This window comes from Erpetoichthys calabaricus, chromosome 16 (genome assembly GCF_900747795.2).
Source record: "Erpetoichthys calabaricus chromosome 16, fErpCal1.3, whole genome shotgun sequence".
In the NCBI taxonomy this organism is placed as follows: Eukaryota; Metazoa; Chordata; class Cladistia; order Polypteriformes; family Polypteridae; genus Erpetoichthys; species Erpetoichthys calabaricus.
In genome coordinates, this window is record NC_041409.2 from 68,670,602 (window position 1) to 68,693,628 (window position 23,027).

The 23,027-nt window shown below is 37.8% G+C and overlaps 1 protein-coding gene across 1 annotated transcript in view; it reads left to right on the forward strand.

The window, feature by feature from the left end:
• ktn1 (kinectin 1) overlaps window positions 1–23,027 on the forward strand; it is a 121,058-nt gene that overhangs the window by 57,383 nt on the left and 40,648 nt on the right. Inside the window, exons 18-24 of the mRNA XM_051919745.1 lie at window positions 10,017–10,085; window positions 10,168–10,205; window positions 12,642–12,732; window positions 16,000–16,068; window positions 16,770–16,807; window positions 21,498–21,588; window positions 21,734–21,808. Coding sequence (XP_051775705.1) covers window positions 10,017–10,085; window positions 10,168–10,205; window positions 12,642–12,732; window positions 16,000–16,068; window positions 16,770–16,807; window positions 21,498–21,588; window positions 21,734–21,808 — 471 coding nt within the window. The remainder of the gene's footprint in view (window positions 1–10,016; window positions 10,086–10,167; window positions 10,206–12,641; window positions 12,733–15,999; window positions 16,069–16,769; window positions 16,808–21,497; window positions 21,589–21,733; window positions 21,809–23,027) is intronic.

Consider the following 23,027-nt stretch of genomic DNA (forward strand, 5'->3'; position numbering starts at 1 on the left):
ATTTTTAATTAGTGTTAGTCCACTATTTGTCCAAAATAGTGTTTAGTGTAAAAATGTAAATGGTTAATGGGAGTGTTTTAAAACTGATCACAAAGCTGTGAAAAGTTTATTATTGGCATGATTGCACAGGTGCTGAGAGGTGTTCCCAGGTCAGTACAAACTTCACGTTTCTTAATTTGTTCAGAGGCCTTGGTCACATGATGAAATGATTATCTGAAGCAAGTCTCTTGTGATTTTTTGAAGCCTGTACTATAACATGGAAAAATATTTTAATTAGTGCAGGTCAATGGAAGTGGCTAAGAATTCAGTATGTAACTTCCACATTTTTGGAAGGTACAACAGCTTCTAACAGGACAGAAAATGGTGTTCAAGAAATGGCGAGAGTCAATATAAGACTGCATAAGATGAAAATTTTCTATTACTTAGATGCAGTTATTTTAGATAGGCTTGGAGATGTTGAGACTTTCATCAACATGGAGGTAAACGATGTTGCATGGTGGAATTTACGAGAGGCTGTACCTCGCCTAAGCTCAGCATCAGTGGACATGGTAACCCATGCAGCACCACATCAGACTTGGCTGAACATTACCATAGAAGTGATAAAGATGTATCTGCCCCAATGGAATAAAGGCCAAAGAAACAGCACACCTCATTGGAGTTTCTGAAAGGTCGAACAGGCAAAGAATGCAAGACTTTGGTCTCAGGTATACCTGAAAAATGCTACATCCATCTTTCCTGTGACGGCTGGAACTCAAACCCAGAACCCATGGTAATTAAAATATATTTGCATGTTGAGATCTTGAAAATTAAAATGCAAAGTCTGTCGTTTTCTAACCCCTCTTGTTCCTCAACAGGGTTGCGCAATCTAAAACTTTATGCCAAATGTGTCAGGGTTGGTTGAGATATATTGCAAGAAAGGGTAACGGTCCTTAGTTGGAAACAGTAATATGTTGCCCCAGGTTGTAACTCAAAACACAGTTCTCAACAAACGTTGCTAGATATCTGAGATCACAGCAAATCTGTCTTTTATCAAACATTCTGCACAGGTGTCTTTGTTGACAAAGCTTAAATGATGCATGATGGTCCTATAGCGGTCACTTGGCATTGTATCTTTGATTGCCAGTACAACAAATAGATCTGACCAGGCATCAACCATGGCACCAACTGTGATTATTGCTGCTCTTGTGAAAAGCATGGGGATAAACGGCATCAACTCAGAAAGGGACAGGTAGTTCATTCTACAACGTGCACATGACTGAGAGAATAAAACTGAATTTTAAAAAACACTAACTTTTACAAGTAGCAAAAATTTACCCCGGCTGTTAGACTCAAAGCAAATGTATGTTTTTATTATATAACAGTAATAATAATAGTAGTGCACTACTCAAAACGATAAATGCGGGGAGGACCTGGGCTCAAACATGCAACCTCGTGATAAGGAGGCAGCTGTTCTTGCCTCTACACCAGCCAAGCTGACAAGTGTAGGTTGTGTCGATTGATATTTGGGCTTCAGTTTTTACACATTGACAACATCTAAATTGCATAATTATCCTCTTTAATAAAATCCCTTTGTGCGTCCAGGTGTCCGTGTTTGTGTGTCTTCTGGTGAAGTGCGCATGCGCGGGGCACAGTGCAATGCGCGATATTACTGTCAGAGAAAGTTAGAGGCGTTTTACGGAAATACAAACCAGTATTACTGCGAGAGGAAATTAAAGGTACACAATATAGTGACGCATATTACAGCCACATACAAGCCAGTATTACTGTCAGAGGAGATTAAAGGCATATTACCGACGCGCACGCCTGTATTACCGCCAGAGAAAATTAAAGGTATATTACAGATGTGCAAGCCAGCGGACCTACAAGACAGTATTACTGTCACAGAAAATTAAAGACACACAATACACGACGGCAGCCGAAGAAGAACGGTCAGCTCAGCAAGTAAACATCAACAAAAGAAAGGCTGAAAGAGAGAAAAATACGATCAACAAAAAGAATGAGGTCAAAGGCCCTTGCCATTTAATATAGACTGTTCCTACTAATGTTTATGCACTACTGTTCTAGCGCCCGTTATTGTAACGGGCTAAATGACTAGTTCTTTAATAAAAGTGCACTTGTTTTGTTATACCTTTTGTAAAAGTATTTATTTGATATTTGTTCAGTCTTCAAACATTATATACTTCACGTCAGCATTTTGACATTACAGTGATCCCTCGCTATATCGCGCTTCGCCTTTCGCGGCTTCACTCCATCGCGGATTTTATATGTAAGCATATTTAAATATATATCGCGGATTTTTCGCTGCTTCGCGGGTTTCTGCGGACAATAGGTCTTTTAATTTCTGGTACATGCTTCCTCAGTTGGTTTGCCCAGTTGATTTCATACAAGAGACGCTATTGGCAGATGGCTGAGAAACTATCCAGCTTACTTTCTCTCTCTCTCTCTCTCTTGCGCTGACGTAGGGGGGTGTGAGCAGGGGGGCTGTGTGCAGCTGCTTCCTGAAGGACAGGCTGCACGGAGCTTCGCATACTTAAAAGCTCAAAGGGCACGTATTGATTTTTTTTATCTGTCTCTCGCTATCTCTCTCTCTTCCTGCTCCTGACAGAGGGGGTGTGAGCTGCCGCCTTCAACAGCTTTGTACCGGCGGTGCTTCGCATACTTAAAAGCCAAAAAGCCGTATTGATTTTTTTTTTTGACTGCTTGCTTTGCACTCCTTTGAAAAGGAAGATATGTTTGCATTCTTTTAATTGTGAGACAGAACTGTCATCTCTGTCTTGTCATGGAGCACAGTTTAAACTTTTGAAAAAGAGACAAATGTTTGTTTGCAGTGTTTGAATAACGTTCCTGTCTCTCTACAACCTCCTGTGTTTCTGCGCAAATCTGTGACCCAAGCATGACATTCTAAAAATAACCATATAAACATATGGTTTCTACTTCGCGGATTTTCCTATTTCGCGGGTGGCTCTGGAACGCAACCCCCGCGATGGAGGAGGGATTACTGTATTACTATAACATTAAAAAAAATTCTGTTTTAGTTATGTGTTCAACATTTCTTGCCTCGCATTTCCTGTCATCCTACATTTACCCAGATCGTTGTAGACACTGAACACACATGAAATACATGTATTCCAAATAATGATGTATTATTTACCCTACACAACTCCAGGCACCTCACACCCAAATAAACAGACTTGAGCTGGGAGAACTTCAGCAGTGTTGGTGGGAAGGATGAGATATTAGGCTGCTTGTGCTGATTGACACATTTGCAAAACAAAGACTCTGATGGAGAGGTGCAAAGGAATTTAAGGTGGCCCGGGATTACTACTTTTTTCGTAGGCTTCATGGATTCTAGTGTTAAAATGTTGCCCTTTATTATTTTTTGATAGTCACCCTAATACTTTTTTTGTCTTAAAACCTCAAAAACTTGTAGCAAACATGTCAAAAGATGACATTATGAGTTTGTCTTTAATAAAAAGTAGCATACAGGTTACCAGTTATGGTCTCATTTTATGTCACATTTGGCACGTACAGTAAGTTCCTCAAAAACCAAAGCACATCTATATTTAGTTTTTCCTCCGCAACATTTAGGGTCCAGTAAACCAGTTCATAAACACATCACGGATCAGTCTGTGTGACTTGTTCACTCCTCCATCTGTTTTTTAAACCTGCTGATCCAGACCGGGATCAGTAGAAAACTGGAGCCTATACCACCAAGTATCAGGTTTGGGACAGAAACAATCCTTGGATAGGGTGCTATCTCGTTGATGAGTGAACAGACACATACATCATGGGGCCAATTTAACATTGTTGGTCCATCTAACCTGCACGTCATTGAAGTAACGGTCTGTTCAGTGTTGTAGAAGGACATTTTTTGAAATGAAGAAGGCAACTGAGGTAACTCAGTTAATTTCACAGTTCATCCGTGCTTTGTTGGGTAATAAACGAGAAGCTTAAATAAGCTTACTTTTTATTTAGCAAAGATATAGAGGTTAAACAGGTGCTTTATTACCTGAGGCATCACTAGTAACATTTAATCTAGATAAAGGAAAAGATTAAAAGCATGTGCTTAGTCCCAGTTGCACTTCTTCCTATCTGTTAATGCTTTAGTAGAATACCAATTCTTTTTTTGTATTATGAATATGACATCAGTTTGAAAAGAGAGAAATCCACTTTTTAACTTAATAGTGGTTGAGGGAGAAGAACGATGATTGACTATATTATGATGAAAAAGAAGCTAGATATGTAGTTGAGAAAATGTAGACCCTGGCCTTGCAAAGGAGTGGTAACACAGAATGGAGTATTAGTAACTGATATAAAAAAATGGCGACCGCTAGGAAAGGTGAGAGAGGACAACCTGGAAAGATGGTGGAAGATGAAAAAGCAGAGAATCGGAACAGAAACTAGAAGAAAAAAGGAAAATAGGCTGACTGAAATACAGGAAACAACTAATGAAAATCCTGGGGGGTTGGAAGAGCAATTATCTTTATATATAACAGTTCCATGACTGACTGACAGACAACGCACAGACCAAACCGCTGGACCTAAAGGGCTGAAATTTTGACAGTGCATTCTTATAATGACATGGATAACTGCTAAGAAAGGATTTTTTAAAATTCCATCCCTAAGGGGGTGAATTGGGAGGCATCAACTGTATCCGTTCTCTTGCCACTGAGAAGAGGGGCAAACGACACTGCGCGCATGCGTGTAATGAGGAAGGGGATGTTTCTGTTTCTGCCTGACGGTAAAGTGAGCGACAGCAGTGCATCATTTGCGCGACCTACCTGATGCTATGCAGTTTGGTCTATAAATGATAACCCTGTAAAATGACTTAGGTTCACAGCAGATCTTTTGAGTGGTCCTTTTCATGCTTATGTTTCACAAAAAAAGTATCCTCTTCTGAAAGTTTTGACTTCAAATATGCCAATGGTTATTATTACCAGAAAAATAACAACACAAGGATTTACAAGACCCACTTCTCCGCTGCGTTCATTAATGACATGTTGCTGAAGTCCTTTGACGGAAAAGAAATGGTCTACAAGTCGATAGACACTGTCTGTAATGCAGATGAAGCCATTAACTATCCGGTAGAGTTTTTAAATTCCCTTAAACTACCGGGTCTTCCATACCATAGGCTTACTCTGCGGAAGAGCACACCCGTAATGCTCCTTCAGAATTTAAAACCACCGAAACTATGTAATGGCACTAGACTGCAAGTCAAAGCCCTGCATAAAAATCTAATCAAAGCCATTATTTTGACCGGGTGTGCTCAAGGAGAAAAAGTTTTCGTGCCACGCATTCCTCTAATATCCAGTGACCTCCCCTTTGACTTTAAGAGACTGCAATTTCCCCTCAAAGTATGCTTTGCCATGACGATAAATAAGTCTCAGGGCCAAACTTTGAAATACACTGCCGTAGATTCAATGGAAGATTGTTTCTCCAACGGTCAGTTTTGCGTAGCTTGCTCACGCGTATGTTTGCCCCCAAGCCTGGTAATATTAGTTCCGCCCAATAAACAAACAAAAAATATTGTTTATAAAGAAATCCTCTGAAAACCAATTAAATATTTACACTCCCACGGTGTCAGAATTTCCACGCGAACAAAGTCACGGGCAATAACTATAACTTCATATATATATTTCCGAAAAAAAGGCCTGCGCAGACGAAGTCGCAGGTAAAAGCTAGTACAATATAAAATGATAAAGGATACCGGAGATTCGAGAAAGGAAGGAAAAGATGTCTGGTGGTGCAGTAAAGTTGTGAAAAAATGAGGCTGAAGTTAAGCAAATCTAGAGAATATAAACAGGCAAGGAAGAAGGCAAAGTTAGTGGTAATAAGAGAAAAACAAAAAGTTGTAGATACATGGCATGAAAAATTTGAAACACTGAAAAGAGAAAGTACAAAAATAAAGGAGGTGGAGATTGGATGACAAAAGTTGTAGAAAATACATTTATAAAGATATAGGAAAACGGTCAAATAAAAATAGTTCAGACCAGGGAAGAAAAGACAAAGATCATGTGTACAAAGCATTTTATAGAATTACTGTGTAATCAAAATACCAGAAACTCATCATAAAAATACAACCCTTCGGTATAGAATGTCCTGTAGAACAGAACACTCCAGTAGAAGGCAAAGCACTAAAACAATGCAAGTATAATAAAACAGCAGCTGGTCAAGATGAAATACCAGTGGAAGTATTTAAGTGGGTGTCGGAGAGGAGGGTTGCAGGAACTAACAAAGACGGTGAATGTAATCTTGAAAATGTAAAAGGTGCCCTTTAAATGACCCTTCAGCTAATCAGTACTAATATAGAAGGAAAATAGAGATGGACTAGTTCTGAGCTATTAAGCTACTACCTTATATCGTTTGAGATATTTGAAGATAGATTAAGAGAAATAGTGGTTGAGTCAGTATGGTTTTTGTTTGGCAACAGGAACCAAATATGGAATCTTTGAACTGTGTACCATAATGCAAAGGAAGGAAAGTGATGGTGGCAAGAGAAAAGATCTGGTGGAGCTTAAAAAGGAATCTACATAAGGAGCATTACATACTGTAATAAGCCCTGTCAAAAATGTTTACTGAATCATACAGTCATGTATGAAGAGAGAATGGAAAAGTTGATGGTGAGAGTGGGGTTAAATCAGGTGTTGACATTGAGCTCATTATTCTTTATATTAATTTTAGATGAGATAAATAAAGCACCCATAACACCTCACAATCTTTCCAGCAATTTTTATATTATACCATATTATATTGACATGCCCAATGTCTCAGTCAGACTCATCTTTGAGTTGTCCCAACTAAATTAAATAGATTTAAAATTATAGGGGCAGTCCTGTGTTAGAGTGACAACCATTGATCCTTCACCTGGAAGGTCAGTGCCTAGAACACAGCCACAAGAAGTAAGGAATGCGGGTGTTCTGGACTGTGCAAACAGAAGAGAGGCTTGTCTGTCTGATAATTGTTTCATCATGGAAAAGAAAAAGGATAACAAAAGTGTAGATTGCAGCTGAATTCACCATACCTGGAAAGCATTTGTACAGGTACCAGGGTCATTAGACAGTACATAAATTGGAGAACTCGCAATAATTTGGAAATTTGAATCCGTGCTGCCAGGTTATCACAGAGACGTTTAATTTGTCATCTAATGTCATCAAAACAACAGGATCAGCAACTGCAGTCGTCAAGTCTGACATCTTTTTCGACTCAAAGTTGTGTAATTTGCCATTGGCTTAAGGAAGTGAAAAAAGTGTCTTAATGGTCAGTGCTGTTTGCAAATGATCTTGAGTTTTGTGAAAGTACAAGAAACTGGAAATAGAAATAGAGTACAGTGATCCCTCGCTATATCGCGCTTCGCCTTTCGCGGCTTCACTCCATCGCGGATTTTATATGTAAGCATATTTAAATGTATATCGCGGATTTTTCGCTGCTTCGCGGGTTTCTGCGGACAATGGGTCTTTTAATTTCTGGTACATGCTTCCTCAGTTGGTTTGCCCAGTTGATTTCATACAAGGAACGCTATTGGCAGATGGCTGAGAAGCTATCCAGCTCTCTCTCTCTCTCTCTCTCTCTTGCGCTGACGTAGGGGGGTGTGAGCAGGGGGGCTGTGTGCAGCTGCTTCCTGAAGGACAGGCTGCACGGAGCTTCGCATACTTAAAAGCTCAAAGGGCACGTATTGATTTTTGACTGTTTGTTTTTCTGTGTCTCTCTCTCTCTCTCTCTCTCTGATCCTGACGGAGGGGGTGTGAGCTGCCGCCTTCGACAGCTTTGTACCGGCGGTGCTTCGCATACTTAAAAGCCAAAAAGCCCTATTGATTTTTTTTTTGACTGCTTGCTTTGCACTCCTTTGAAAAGGAAGATATGTTTGCATTCTTTTAATTGTGAGACAGAACTGTCATCTCTGTCTTGTCATGGAGCACAGTTTAAACTTTTGAAAAAGAGACAAATGTTTGTTTGCAGTGTTTGAATAACGTTCCTGTCTCTCTACAACCTCCTGTGTTTCTGCGCAAATCTGTGACCCAAGCATGGCATTCTAAAAATAACCATATAAACATATGGTTTCTACTTCGCGGATTTTCCTATTTCGCGGGTGGCTCTGGAACGCAACCCCCGCGATGGAGGAGGGATTACTGTAGTGATAAAATATTTTAGGAGGGCATGTAATGAAGATAAACATATTAAAAACTTACTGCAATTGCAGAATAAACAGTATAGTGTAGGGAGTAAGAATGAAAAAGTAAGTCTGGAAGCGGATGGGTTAGAAGCGGAGTCCTATTGGCAATAAGGGACAGATGACTAGAGACTGAAATTGGGTAGAAGTGGAATGGAAAAATTAGAGAAAGTATAGTTGAATTCTGTGTGGCAAAATATTACATGCGAAAAAAATATGCAAAACAGTAATGAGACCAGCAGTGTTTATTGTAGAAACTTTGGGAACAACCAGTAGGGAGGTTAAAAGAATGGAATTTCAAGAAATGAAAATGCAGCTATGGAATTCTGTGGTGAATTAAATGGATTGAATAAAAAGTAGATATACTAGATGGATAGATAGATAGATACTTTATTAATCCCAATGGGAAATTCACATTCTCCAGAAGCAGCATACTGATACAATAAATAATATTAAATTAAAGAATGATAATAATGCAGGTGAAAAACAGACAATAACTTTGTATAATGTTAAATGTTAACGTTTAACCCCCCCGGGTGGAATTGAAGAGTCGCATAGTTTGGGGGAGGAACGATCTCCTCAATCTGTCAGTGGAGCAGGACATTGACAGCAGTCTGTCGCTGAAGCTGCTCCTCTGTCTGGAGATGATACTGTTTAGTGGATGCAGTGGATTCTCCATAATTGATAGGAGCCTGCTGAGCGCCCTTCACTCTGCCACAGATGTTAAACTGTCCAGCTCCATGCCAACAATAGAGCCTGCCTTCCTTACCAGTTTGTCCAGACGTGAGGCGTCTTTTCTCTTGATGCTGCCTCCCCAGCACACCACCGCATAGAAGAGGGCACTCGCCACGACTGTCTGATAGAACATCTGCAGCATCTTATTGCAGATGTTGAAGGACGCCAGCCTTCTAAGGAAGTATAGTCGGCTCTGTCCTTTCTTGCACAGCGCATCAGTATTGGCAGTCCAGTCTAATTTATCATCCAGCTGCACTCCCAGATATTTATAGGTCTGCACCATCTGCACACAGTCACCTTTGATGATCACGGGGTCTATGAGGGGTCTGGGTCTCCTAAAATCCACCACCAGCTCCTTGGTTTTGCTGGTGTTCAGTTGTAGGTGGTTTGAGTCGCACCATTTAACAAAGTCATTGATTAGGTCCCTATACTCATCCTCCAGCCCATTCCTGATGCAGCCCACGATAGCAGTGTCATCAGCCAACATTTGCACATGGCAGGACTCCGAGTTGTATTGGAAGTCCGATGTATATAGGCTGAACAGGACCGGAGAAAGTACAGTCCCTTGTGGCGCTCCTGTGTTGCTGACCACAATGTCAGACCTGCAGTTCCCAAAACGCACATACTGAGGTCTGTCTTTAAGATAGTCCAAGATCCATGCCACTAGGTATGAATCTACTCCCATCTCTGTCAGCTTAAGCTTTAATGGTTAAAGAGAGATGGTGAAGGATGATGGAGAGAATATTCTAGTGGATATGTATGAAGCCAAGTGGAAAGCATTATACTTAGAGAAGTAGTAGAGATGGATTTGCTAGGAGAAAAAATGATAAGGGAGATCAAATACCAGGTGGAAATGTGTGGCAATAAAGAATATACAAAAGACTAGGTATAATAATGAAATAGTTGGAAAATGGAGGACTTGCATCTCGACTTAGGTGACCACGAATAAGGGAAAAGCAACAAATATAGTAATAGTATATGGCATTTGACCATCATGGTAGAAAAATCTGTTGGATTTTTAATAGTATTTTACGTACTTCAATCAAGGAGTGCTTCTGTGTTGTTGTAATTTAAGAGTAACGAATGAGAAGATCTTTTCCATGTTATATATTAGGCACTGCGGAAAGAGAACAACACTCTTCAACAAGAAGTCAAAAGCCTTCAGCTGCAGCAAACAGAGCAGGTAATAGCAAACTGTAGTTTTCTTCTCCTGGCACATCTGCTGGTTGTTTTTTTTTTTTAATTTGTTTTTATTGTTTATGCAGATTTCTTCAAGTTTTCTAGTGGAAGAGTTGCAGAAAACGTAAGTTTTTTTTTGTTTGTTTTTTGTTTTTAATACAAAGATAATTATTGAAGTGAATTATAATATAGTAGGCATATCCTATTACATTTTTGGAAGTGTCATTTTAGGACTTTTTATATAGTGGCATGAAACGCAACATTAATTATAGGTTATAGTCAGCCATAAAACTTGTTTTTGAAAATCTTGATGCTCAGTTATAGGAAATTCATAATTGGAAATGAATGAAGTATGAATATGTTATAATAATATTTTGTTGTAGGTATAGGTATGATAGGTTCTGCTTCAGATTTTAAGTACACAATGGAGTAAACAGCTGTATGTAGCATCTTATGTAAATGTTAGAGGAAAGCACAGACAGACCATTTGATTTTCCCTGATGAATATCTCTCAGAAGACAGAGGAGTTTTTTTTTTTTTCTTTCAAAAATCAACATTATATGCATGTCTCCACAGGAAGTGCCTCACCACTGTGCAAAATGTTGACATCACTTTGCAATCCTTAACATGTAGTTAGTTTCTGTGCAGTGTTAGCAGTGTGGAGAATCTTGGATAGGCATAGATATTTTAGGAGGTTTGCAGAGTATGTCTTGCACAAGTTGTTCCTTGAAGGAACACTCCACCCAAAAATAACGATTGTTGAGTCTGTTATTTACTTTCTATTGTTTGTAGTGGTGGCTGAGAAAAAACTTGCAATCTCATTTTTTCATGATGAGTTATCACAAAATTCCAAAAACATTGGGCTTCAGTAGAGGTAGTTTGAGTAACAGGAAATATACATATTTAAGAAAATATCAGATTACTTGTATTACATACTTCAAATGTTACATATTCAATTGTATGCTCATGACGACGCAAACAAATCATTTTTTGGCAAACTTCAAGAAAGTGCTGTTCTACAAGAGACAGAATTGTGATCAAGTGGCATAGAGCTTTTGAAATAAAAACCCACCTCCCTTTTCATTCATTGGCCAGGAGAATCCTGCCAAGTTATTGGTCGTTCATTTGCTAACAGGGCACTTCCCATGATTTTAACATTGCAGAGCGTGGAGACGAGTACAGTTATAGCCAGAGTACAGCCAGAGAAAACTGAACAAATGCATTATTAGGTGGAAAGTATCTGTTGTATTTCTTTATATCTGAGTTGCATTAACAACCAGAAGGCCAGTTCACTGGGGTAGTTTCACAAAACTGCTGATTAAAAACCTGGAAGTACTGAAGTTAGTTTGACGACCAACAAACAGGGTGTTAGAGCAAGTAACAGGTTTTAAACAATATATACTTAACCAAAGAATGAAAAGAAACGTTTAAATGCTCACTTTTTGTGTGGTTTTCTTACTGTCCTTACAGTACATTTGATAAATGAGGCTTTTTTGTTTTTTGGCAGTAAATCTTTGTCATCCGTGATACTAGGTAATGTTACTTAGTCGTTCCCAAATCTCTTAAGTACAATAACTGCATTTACATGAGAATAAATGCACTACAAGGCCCAGTAGACACTGATATGTAGCAAAAGTTATTTGATAGCCTTGGTATAGATTGGTCATGTTTAAATGACATTGACGTGTGTCCCATTGTGTTATGCCATCAGTCATTCTGATCTGGGGCAAACTTTACAATAATATTGAGATTTAAAGTTAGGGACCTCCTACCATTGTCAGATGGTGTCATTTTTTATGCTTGATAAAAGAGCACCGTATGTTTGCATGCAAGTGTAAGTTTTAGTCAATATGAAAAATGTTCAAGTGTGCTTCTAACCACTTGTGGTGGTGTTGAATATCTAATGTTGCAATGGTTTATGTATAACAAACTACTAAGTTTAGAATCAAACCAGGCAATAAATTTTAATTTGAATAATTTGGAACTGCAGTGTGCTTGGCTATTTGTTTTGCTATAGTTGCCTCTCTTTTTCTTAAACGGTGACAAATTTCTTTTTAGTATTATTACAGATACTGTATGCAATTTTGTAAAAATCAAATACAACTCCTTGTTCAACCACTGAAGACTGTTACTTTCGTTGTTAACGTTATTCTATTTTATATCGGTTAAACTCCAAAGAGCAGCATAGTCTGTAAATTGTTGTTTACTTATCCAAGCTGTCATATAAACGCCATGCATCACATCAGCTTTACACTTAGTCATTGACACACAGTCAGCAGATGTTACTCTCTATTCTGTGTCTTATTTAGCCATGACAGATGTTCTTGACAGTCATTTCTCAAGGCTGCTTAAAAATCATGAGTCGGTGCATAATCAAGGATTTTTCTCAGCCTGTCTTGAGTTAAAGAGAAGCTGTTTGCTTTAGTGAAACCAGTCAAGCCTTGATTGCAAGATTAGCCTAATTCAAGTGAGACTTGTTCAGCTAAGATGGGATTTTACAGGAATGCTTTATAGAATACTCGCACTGTCTGGTGATTTTAATAGTTTTCTCTTTCCCTAGAATTTTGGAAAAAGATGGAAAGCTGAAGTCAGTTGAAGAAATGTTGAAGGCAGAGTTGGAGAAGGTTTCAAGCAATGAAAAAGTAATAAAGGTATGAAATGTGACTCTTACTGCTTTTGAATCATTTCTGTGCTTTGTCTTGGAGTACGACTACCGTTCACTGCTATTGATCTGAACTTCTTGCCTACCTGCCTGTCTGCCTGCCTGCTACGGGACCCACCTCCGTAAAGGTTTTTGACTTTAGGATCCATTCTAAACACCACTCTTTTGTGCTGGTCACCTCTTTATTCATATTCCTTTGATGTACTCACCTTCTTTCATTCTGACATTGCTTTTCCATTTTGTGTGCATGTGAGAGAGAGAATGAATGCGATTTGCCTGCATGAATCTTTTTTTATCTGATTAAGATATGAGAAAATCTCCATTGAACAAGAAAAAGAATTAACAAGCTACTTTAGCACTGTCTAGATATTAATTGATGGCCGCTGTCTTAATTTTTTTTATCATGGCAGAATTTGATAATAGCTGAGGATTCCTGTTCAGTAATGTTTGTAGCATATAGTGTAGTACTTTTTTGTCTTTTCAGACTCGTGGCAAATAATATAAATAAATCAATCTTTGTAAGTAATACACATGCCCATTCATATTGCAAAAATACTTTTTATCTTGGTGGTCATCTATATGAGTCTATTTTATCCAAACCTGCTTATCTTTCTGATAGGATAATGGTTTATTATGTTGGGAATGTTAGAAAATTTTGTGAAAGGTTAAATAGTTTCTGAGTGTGGTTTATAGAATTCTTTAGGAGGAGGTACAGTCATGTGAAAAAGAAAGTACACACTTTAAAAATGAAAGTTTAATGTATCAGGACATCATGAAAAAATCTGGTCCTTAGCAGTTCTTTAAATTAGGTTAACACAATCTCAGATGAACAACAGCACATGGCATATTACACCGTTTCATTACTTATTTAAACAAAACTAAGCCAAAATGTAGAAGGACTGTGAAAAATTTGGTATACCCTTGCTGCTTCCATAGGAATTAAGAGGGTAAGTAGCAGCTGGGTGCTGCTAAGCAAATTCCCTTGATTATATCATTATCAGCAAGTGTGACCACCTGTATAAAAGCAGATGTTTTGGCAGTTTGCTGGTCTGGAGCATTTAGATGTGTGTTAACACAATGCCAAGGAGGAAAGACATCAGCAATTGTTGCTGCCCATAAATCTGGGAATGGTTATAAGGCCATTTCCAAACAGTTTGAATCATTCTACAGTGAAAAAGATTATTCACTAGTGGAAAACATTTAAGATAGTTGTCAGTCTTCCCAGGAGTGTACGTCTCAGCAAATACACCCCATGATCAGATTGTGCAGTGCTCAGAGAAGTTGTAAAAAAACCAATTGGCCTCAGCATGTCAGATGTTAAAGTTCATGACAATTTATTAATTACAATTAGAAAAAGACTGAACAAGTATGTCTTGTTTGGAAGGGTTGCCAGGAGAAAGTCTCTTCTCTCTAAAAAAGAATATGTCAGCATGGCTTAGACATGCAGTGTTCTGGAACAATGCCCTTTAGACAGATGAGACTAAAATGGAGATGTTTGGTCATTATGCACAATGTCATATTTGGCATAACAGCACAAATACCTCATACCAACTGTTAACCACGGTGGTGGAGGGGTGATAATTTGGGCTTGTTTTGCTGCCACAGGACCTGGACACTTTGGAGTCACTGAATCGACTATGAACTTCTCTTTATGCCAAAGTATTCTAGAGTCAAATGTGAGGCTTTCTGTCTGCTGGCTAAAGCTTGGCTAAAATTGGGCCATGCAGCAGGACAGTGATCCCAAGCACACCAGCAATATTTACAAGAGAATGTTTGAAAAAGAAAAGAATCAAGATGTCCAGACCTCAACCTGATTGAAATGCTGTGGTGGGACCTTAACAGAGCCGTGCATAAACATATGCCTGCAAACCTCAATTGAAGTGAAGCAGTGTTTTAAAGAAGGGTGGGCCAAAATTCCTACACAACGACGTGAGAGCCTAGTAAAATGATACAGAAAAGGATAACTTCAAGTTAATGCTGCTAAAGGTGTGTTCTATCAGCTCTTGAATCATTAGATGTACTTCGTTTTTCACACATGGCTTCTCCATTTTGTATTTATTTTTTGTTAAATGACACAGTAGAATCTATTGTGTGTTGTTTTACACCTGCTCTTTTTATTATTATTATTATTATTATATAACTGTCCTGATATGTAAAACCATAGAACTGTAAGAGGGTGTACATTTTTTTCACATGACTAGCACACAAACATCCCTTCCATTTTGAAGGGTCAGGTTTAAAGTTGTGTTTATGATAACATGCATTTGCTTCATGTTTAACTTTGTTTTCTAAATTTAAAGTTCTTCAGCACCTAAAGCTGCATGGAATTATTGAGAAAATTTCACTCAATATTGCACTACGTGGTGTCTGAGCCATGTAAGTTAATAGGCCAAGTTCCAAATACATGGATGTTACACAGTGCAAAAATTGGAATACTTAGTTATTTTTTGATGGAGAGATGTTAATTTTGTTTTCAGGAATCACAATAGAAATCCTTTTGTCTAATATAGTATTTGGCATGGTGTCTGAATTACTTTAAAGAAATGGACATGTTAACACAGGTTCTCCATATCCATAAAGATGCAGTTGTCAAATTCTCACACACTTATTTTAGGGATGCTGCGATCAGGTTTTTTTTTCTTTAAGGCCAATACCAATCACTGATTTCATGTTACTTGATCAGCCAATTCTTTGTGTTTTTTTTTTTTTCCTTCCTTTATCCCTTTAATAAAAACTTTTGAAACTAATCTCCTAGATAACAAATAGAAGCCTTATGTCATATATTAAAGTGTAGTTTTATAATTAAACTATAGACCACAGGTGTTAAGTTAAGAAATAAAAAAAAAACATAAAACAGAGCTAAGGCACCTGAAAATTTCCAGAATTATTACACAGCATTAAACCATGGCGTTTTTATAACCCACTGGTATTGCAGTTAAATATGGTTGCTGTTACTAACTTAGAGGTGTTGCCTCTCACTTAAACAAGTGGAAGAGTATTAGAACGTTTACATTCAAGTTTGTTAAAAGTCTTTTGTAATAATTCTATCCCAAAATGAAGTACTATGTATTGAAGACGAAGCAACATTTTTTTTTTTTTAAACATGCATATTAAACCATTTTAGAAATGTTTGTCCATGTGCTCATTTTTTTTTTTTTTTTGTTCATCATTCTTGAACTCTTAATTGTATTTGTCTTGTATGCTAGTTTTTCCATTGTGTGATGCCATCTCCAAATGCATGTGTTTTTGTCTGAAGGACTTGGAGACGCAGATTTTATCCATGGAGGAGGAGGTGCAGTCAGCCAAACATCATAATACTGAGCAGGTAAAACATGCCATAGTGGTGATAGAATCACCTCAACCAAAAACTTGTCCAGTTTTAAGTTGGCATGACACAATGCACTGTAATTTTTTTGAAGTAGTTTCACAAGCTTTTCTGTCTTTTCTACTTTTGCTTATTATGGTATTTCAGGACAACTGCAAAAGATAATGGTGTACTTGTTAGCAGGCAAGATCTTTCAGTACACTGATAATTCATCAATGCTATTGAATTCTGTTATTCATTTCAAAATCGCTGAAGGCTTGAATTGTCACAGTAGTGGTGGTTACAATTACCGCAGAAGGACAGCAGTGGAATTTGGACTGGCCATCTTCTATAATTCATAACACTATGCATGTAGCCAAGCTATTATATTTATTTTTTGTGTTTTTCCCCCTGAAAATAGTAGGAAAGAAATTGTAGAGGTCTATAGTACCTAATAGTTTAGAAATCATCTTTGTCATTTTCAGTGCCAAATTCTTGTTACAATTTGCTTGATGTTTGACGTTTGAGAAACTAATGCACCTATTTATAAAATGAAAGATCCAATGTCTTTCATTCAGCTTAGTTCATTTCAAAATTTGTATTTGTTTGTTTTGCCCATATTATAGTAATTTACATGCTATACTGGCACAGTAACATTCAAATACTTCAGACTCATTGAAGGTTACTTTGTGGAATTCTAAAACACAGAACTCTGTTTACAGGTCATTGCAAGAACACAGCTCCAAGAAGTGCAAACATTGTAAGTATATGGTCAGCTTTTTATCTTATTTCATCTTCTAGACATACAAGAGAAAAATGTTTTAAAATATTGTGTTGCCATATAGTGTTTATATACTTTATTATATTAATGCCTGGCTATGTCATGTTGTAATTTTGAAATGATAGAGTATCAGTCTGGCCTAGGTCTTCAAAAGTGAGATTTTTTTTCAGTGGCTGTACTTCTACAGAGGGTTTTTGTTTATTCACTGTTTTCTGTAGTTAGGATTTCTGAGTCCATTGATTCATTTCAGTTTAGCAATTTCAACACTCAAACCCAATCTATAATAAGAGATAATATAATTAGTGCTGTCATATGATTACAAATAATGTTATTCCATAGTAATCAAATTATTTATACTGTTTTTCAAAGTTAAACAAAAAATTCAAATGCATTTAAATCAAATATAATTTAATTCATTTATCTCAATCAATCACATGGCAAATTGCAGCTGTAAAACTGATAAAGATTTGCCTATACTAGACATCCTTGGTTTGTTTGTATATTAGAAAAATTCATATGTGAACAAGCCATTCTGCCCAATAAAGCACACCAGTCCTATTCACTTGATTCTTCAAAAATAATTTCAAACTTAATTTTGAAAGTCCCTAAAGCCCTACTGTACACCACACTACTTGGTAACTTATTCTGTGTGTTTGGTTCTCTGTGTGAAGAAAAACCTCCAAATTTTTGTGCAAAATTTCACCTTAACAAATATTCAACTGTTTCCCCATTTTCTTATTGTTATCATTTTAGGGTAACAGTGTCGATCCTCTGGACTAATTCCCTTCATAATTTTAAACACTTAAATCATGTCACATGTTAATCTCTTCTTGTTTAAACTGAAAAGGCTCAGCTCTTTTAATCCTTCCTCATGCCTCATCCTCTGCAATACTGGAGTCAGGCTAGTTGTTCTTCTCTGAACTTTTTCTAGCGCTTCAGTCTTTTTTGTAGCCTGGAGACCAAAACTGTACACAGTACTCCAGATGAAGCATCATCAGTGCATTATAAAGCTTGATCATAACCTCCTTTGATTTGTACTCTATACACCGTGTGGTACAAAAACATAAACATACAGTTAGGTTCATAAGTATTTGGACAGTGATATCATTTTTATCATTTTGGCTCTGTTCTCCATCACAATGGATTTGAAATTAAGCAATCAATATGTGATTGACATGTAGACTTACAATTTCAATGTAAGTGGTTAATTACATTATTGTATGAGCCATTTAGAAAAGACAGCCATTTTTATACATGGTCCCCCTGTTTTCATGGGCTCAGAAATATTTGGACAGACTATAATAATCATGAATATAACGATCATTTTCAATACTTGGTTGAAAATCCTGTGCAGTCAATGACTGTCTGAAGTCTGGAACCCATGGCCATCTCCAAGTACTGAGTTTCCACCCTACTGATGCTTTACCAGGCCTTTACTGCAACTGTTTTCAGGTTCTGCTTGTTAGTTTGATTTTCTGCCTTCAGTTTTGTCTTCAAGTGAAATGTATGTCCAATTGGGTTGAGGTCAGTTGATTGACTTTGAGGAATATTCCACTTCTTTGCCTTGAAAAGCACTGGTTTTGCTCTCACAGTATGTTGTGGATCATTGTCCATCTGTACTGTGAAGTGTTGTCCTATCAGTTTTGCAGCATTTGTCTGAATCTGAGCAGAAAGTATAGCCATGTATACTTAAGAAATCATCCTGCAACTTTTGTCAGCAGTCATATCATCAATAAACACCAGTGACCCACTTCCATTGGCAGTCATGCATGTCCATGCCATAACACTGCCTGCAGCTTGTTTCACAAATGATGTAGTGTGCTGCATATCATGAGCCATTCCTTTTCTTCTCCATACTCTTCTCTATCCATCATTCTGGTACATATTGAACTTAATTTCCTTTGTCCAAAGAAAACTGTTCCAAAACTGAAGGCTTATTGTTCCTTGACCAAACTATGATCTGTCCGTCCTGTGTTTGAGGATTACCATTGGCTTGTGGTATTTCCTCTGTATTTACTTTCGTGAAGTCTTCTCTTGATTGTAAACTTTGGCAATGATAGGCCTACCTCCCAGAGAGTGCTTTGCCTGAATGTTGTAAATTGTTTTTTTTTCTTCACCAAGGAAAGAATTCTTTGATCATCCAGCACAGTTTTCCATGGTTGTCCAGGCCTTATGGTATTGCTGATCTTAACAGTGCATTCCTTCTGCTTAAGAATGTACCAGATGGTTAATTTGACCACTCCTGGAGTTTCTGCTATCTCTCGGATTGATCTGTTTTGTTTTCTCTTCGTAACAATGGCCTGTTTTTACTTGTGTGGACTGCTCTTTGGACCGCATGTTGAGAGCTTACAAGTTATACGTTCCAAATTCAAATTCCACACTTGGAATCAATTCCAGATTTTCTACCTGCTTAATAGTTAATTAAATAATGAGGGCCCTGCTCACACCTGGCTATGGAACAGCTTGTCAGCCAATTGTCTGAATACTTTTGCGTCTTTGAAAATTGGGGACCATGTATAAAAATGGCTGTTATTCCTTAATGGCTGCTACAATATTTCTGTTAAACCCTTTGAATTTATGCTGATACTTCACTTCAATCATGTAATTATTTTTTCATTTTAAATCCATTGTGGTGGTGTGAAGAGCCAAAAATATGAAAATTGTATCACTGTCCAAATACTTATGGACCTATTTATATATGCAGATATATTTATTATTCATTAATCTCTTTTGAGGATAAATATTATCTGGTCATGGTGATTTGTTTGATTTCACCCCATTTAGTCTAAGCAGTACTTCTTCCTCTACAATTTCCTTCTTGGTAAGACCCTGTTACAGCTGGGAGGGTATTTATTTACTCACATGAGAAGACTTCAGAAAAGTACAAGTTTGGTGCATTTGCCATCTCACTGTCTGAATATTTCAGTTCCCCTTCACTATCCCTCATACACTTCACCTCTTACTTAACTGTTGTTTCACTACTAAAATACTGAAAGAATCTCTTTCGGTAAACTTTCGCCTTATCTGTAATAATTCTCTCTGACTGCCTTTAATCTTCCCTAATATCCTTCTTAATGGTTGCCCTAATGCTCTTGTACACCACTACAGTTCACATTGGAGTTACCAGTCTTCTGTGCCTTAAATGACTGTTTTTTCTTTAGCATTTTTTAAATTATTTCACTGCTCCATGACTGTTTGTGCACTTAAAAGCTTGTCCCAACATATCTGTTTTAGACTTCACTGCATCTCTTCACAATTTTCCCTACTAGAGGTAACTTAACATTTTCAGTCTTTGCATCTGTGCTCTTCCAAAAACACTGAGGATTATGTTATGCTCATTTGACCCAAGTAGTTCAATCATCTCTACATGAATTCTGTCCAGGTTATTACAAAATATGAAATCTAGACAGGCACCCCCTCTCATTGGTGCTTTAACATATTATGTTAAACAGTCACTGATTATGTCTAAAAAACATCAGTACTCCACTGTTTTGCAAGGTTATCCCAGATAATATTTGGGTAGTTAAAAGTCCTCCTAGACCTGGGGACCCGGGTTCGCTTCCCGGGCCCTCCCTGCGTGGAGTTTGCATGTTCTCCCCGTGTCTGCGTGGGTTTCCTCCGGGCACTCCGGTTTCCTCCCACAGTCCAAAGACATGCTGGTTAGGTGGATTGGCGATTCTAAATTGGCCCTAGTGTGTGTTTGGTGTGTGGGTGTGTTTGTGTGTGTCCTGCGGTGGGTTGGCACCCTGCCCGGGATTGGTTCCTGCCTTGTGCCCTGTGTTGGCTGGGATTGGCTCCAGCAGACCCCCGTGACCCTGTGTTCGGATTCAGCGGGTTGGAAAATGGATGGATGGAAAAGTCCTCCTTGACTTTATCCTCCTGTAAACATTCCTTTTGAATATTATTAAAAAGATGCACATTCATGGTCTTCATTGGATGGTTCATCTATAGCACACTCCTATGGCCTTTTTCCCCTAATACTTTCCAGATAAATCCAAGCATCCTTACTGAGATGTGGCTTATTTATCCAACTGAAGGAGACCTGCTTTTAAATTCTGTTTTTCATAAATGGCAGACCACTCCTGCTTTTCTTTTCTGTTTATCCTTCTTAAAAAACATGTAACCATCTATGTCATATTCATCCCTGTGTTTGTCATTTAGCCTGGTTTCTGTTGTTGCTGTAATATTATAATTATGCTCAACAATATACAACTCCAACTCACTCATTTTATTTTTGATACTTCTTGCATTAAGGCAAGCTATTTTTAATGTGTTGTGACAACTGTGGACGAGGCTATATGGACCTGAGTGCTTGTAGGGGCCTTTCTAAAGTATGTGATAAGTTTCTGAAGATAGGATTGGACAAAAAAAAACTGCTCAGAGCAAATAAGGAAACAGAGGGACAACAGATCCTGTAAAGTACATGAAACTTAAACCAACAGTTTTCCAGAATTATTCACAAACTGTCTATCAAAGTTATTAGGATACCCTTGTTATCTTGTTAATCCTCCTGTTCACTCAGGTGTTAACAAATCAAAAATACCATTTCTTGTTGTTCCATCAAAATTTTGCTCACATTTAGTAGAACCAGATTTTGGTTGACAAATGTTTCCTTTAGCCTTATTATAGAATATCGCATTACTACTAGCTGGGTATGTCTGTGTTTCAGGATGCAGGCAGAAGCAGAGAAGGTGCAGATACTGGAGCAAATGGCTGAAGAAAGAAGGAGAGAAGTTGCCACATTAGACATGCAGCTTAAGGTTAGTTAGGTCTTTGCAGTGGCTTCCAACCTGTGCTACTAATAAAATATTTTTGTTATAGTTAACATGTAATAAAAACTAAGCTTTTAAGTAGAAAGATGATAAAGATCTCTGTCATGATGATTTGCTTTTGTGACTCGAGCAGACTATACAGCAAGAGAAACTTCAGCTCCAGACCCAGCTAGAAGACGAGAAGCAGAGGGCATCTGTGCTTTTTGAGGTAATTAATTTTAAAGAGATTTGATTTTTTTTTTTTTTTTTTTGCCCTGATGATTCTAAATTACAAAAGGTCCTGGAGGTCAGGGTCATACATTCCTTAATACTAAAGATTACACTTACACTAATGAATTTGTTAACAAACTGTAACCTATGCTGATGTTTTTTTTTACTTTAATTTCATTTTATTTCGTATAGAGTCCCATCTTATTTTTTTTTTTTTTATTTCATTGCAATTCACTTATTACAGAATAGTAAAGTGAATGATATACTCACCAACAGACAGCAAAGGTGCTAATATGAAGTAGATATACAAAAGTTGTTATAACTACAGGAATAGGAACAGTTCAGCATATTTGATTATGTATGCCATTATTGAGAGCCTGTTAGTTTTAATTTTTTTTCCCCCAATTATTTTTTATAACGTGAATTTAATATATATTTGTAATGTATGTAAAATGTATGATTTTCTCACAGTACTATTTTAGATAAGATACTTAGTAGAAAAGTGAGACAGCGAGTTAACAGTATAGTGTAAATTATCATAACAGATTAGTCACCAGCAGTAACTCTCCAAATAGAGGTTTTTAGCATTTGTGAATATTGTGATTGTGTTTGTATTTCAAATCCGGTCACAGACTACAGTATCTAAAGGAATTATGTTTTGCAAACATTGGTATAGCTTAGAGGTACTTTTGTTATTATACTGCAGCTAAACTGTAAAACTGCGACAGTTGATAATGGGAAGATAGAGTTAGCCAGGTTTCATTTTACAAAATCTGTAATTTGTATTGACAGAACTTTTGTAGGGCGGTACAGTGGTAGCACTGCTATCTCGCAGTAAGGAGACCTGGGGTTGATTCCTGGGTCCTCCCTGCGTGGAGTTTGCATGTTTTCCTCGTGTCTGTGTGGGTTTCCTCCGGGTGCCCCGGTTTCCTCCCGCAGTGCAAAGACATGCAGGTTAGGTGCATTGGTGATCCTAAATTGTCCCTAGTGTGTTCTTGCTGTGTGGGTGTGTGTGTGTGTGTGTGTGCGCGCGCGCTCTGCGGTGGGCTGGCGCCCTGCCCGGGATTTGTTCCTGCCTTGCGCCCTGTGTTGACTATGTTGGTTGGGATTGGTTCTAGCAGACCCTCGTGTTAGGGTATAGCGGGTTGGATAATGGATGGATGGAACTTTTGTACTTTTTTAGAGATGATGGCAATACAATTATCTTATATAGTATG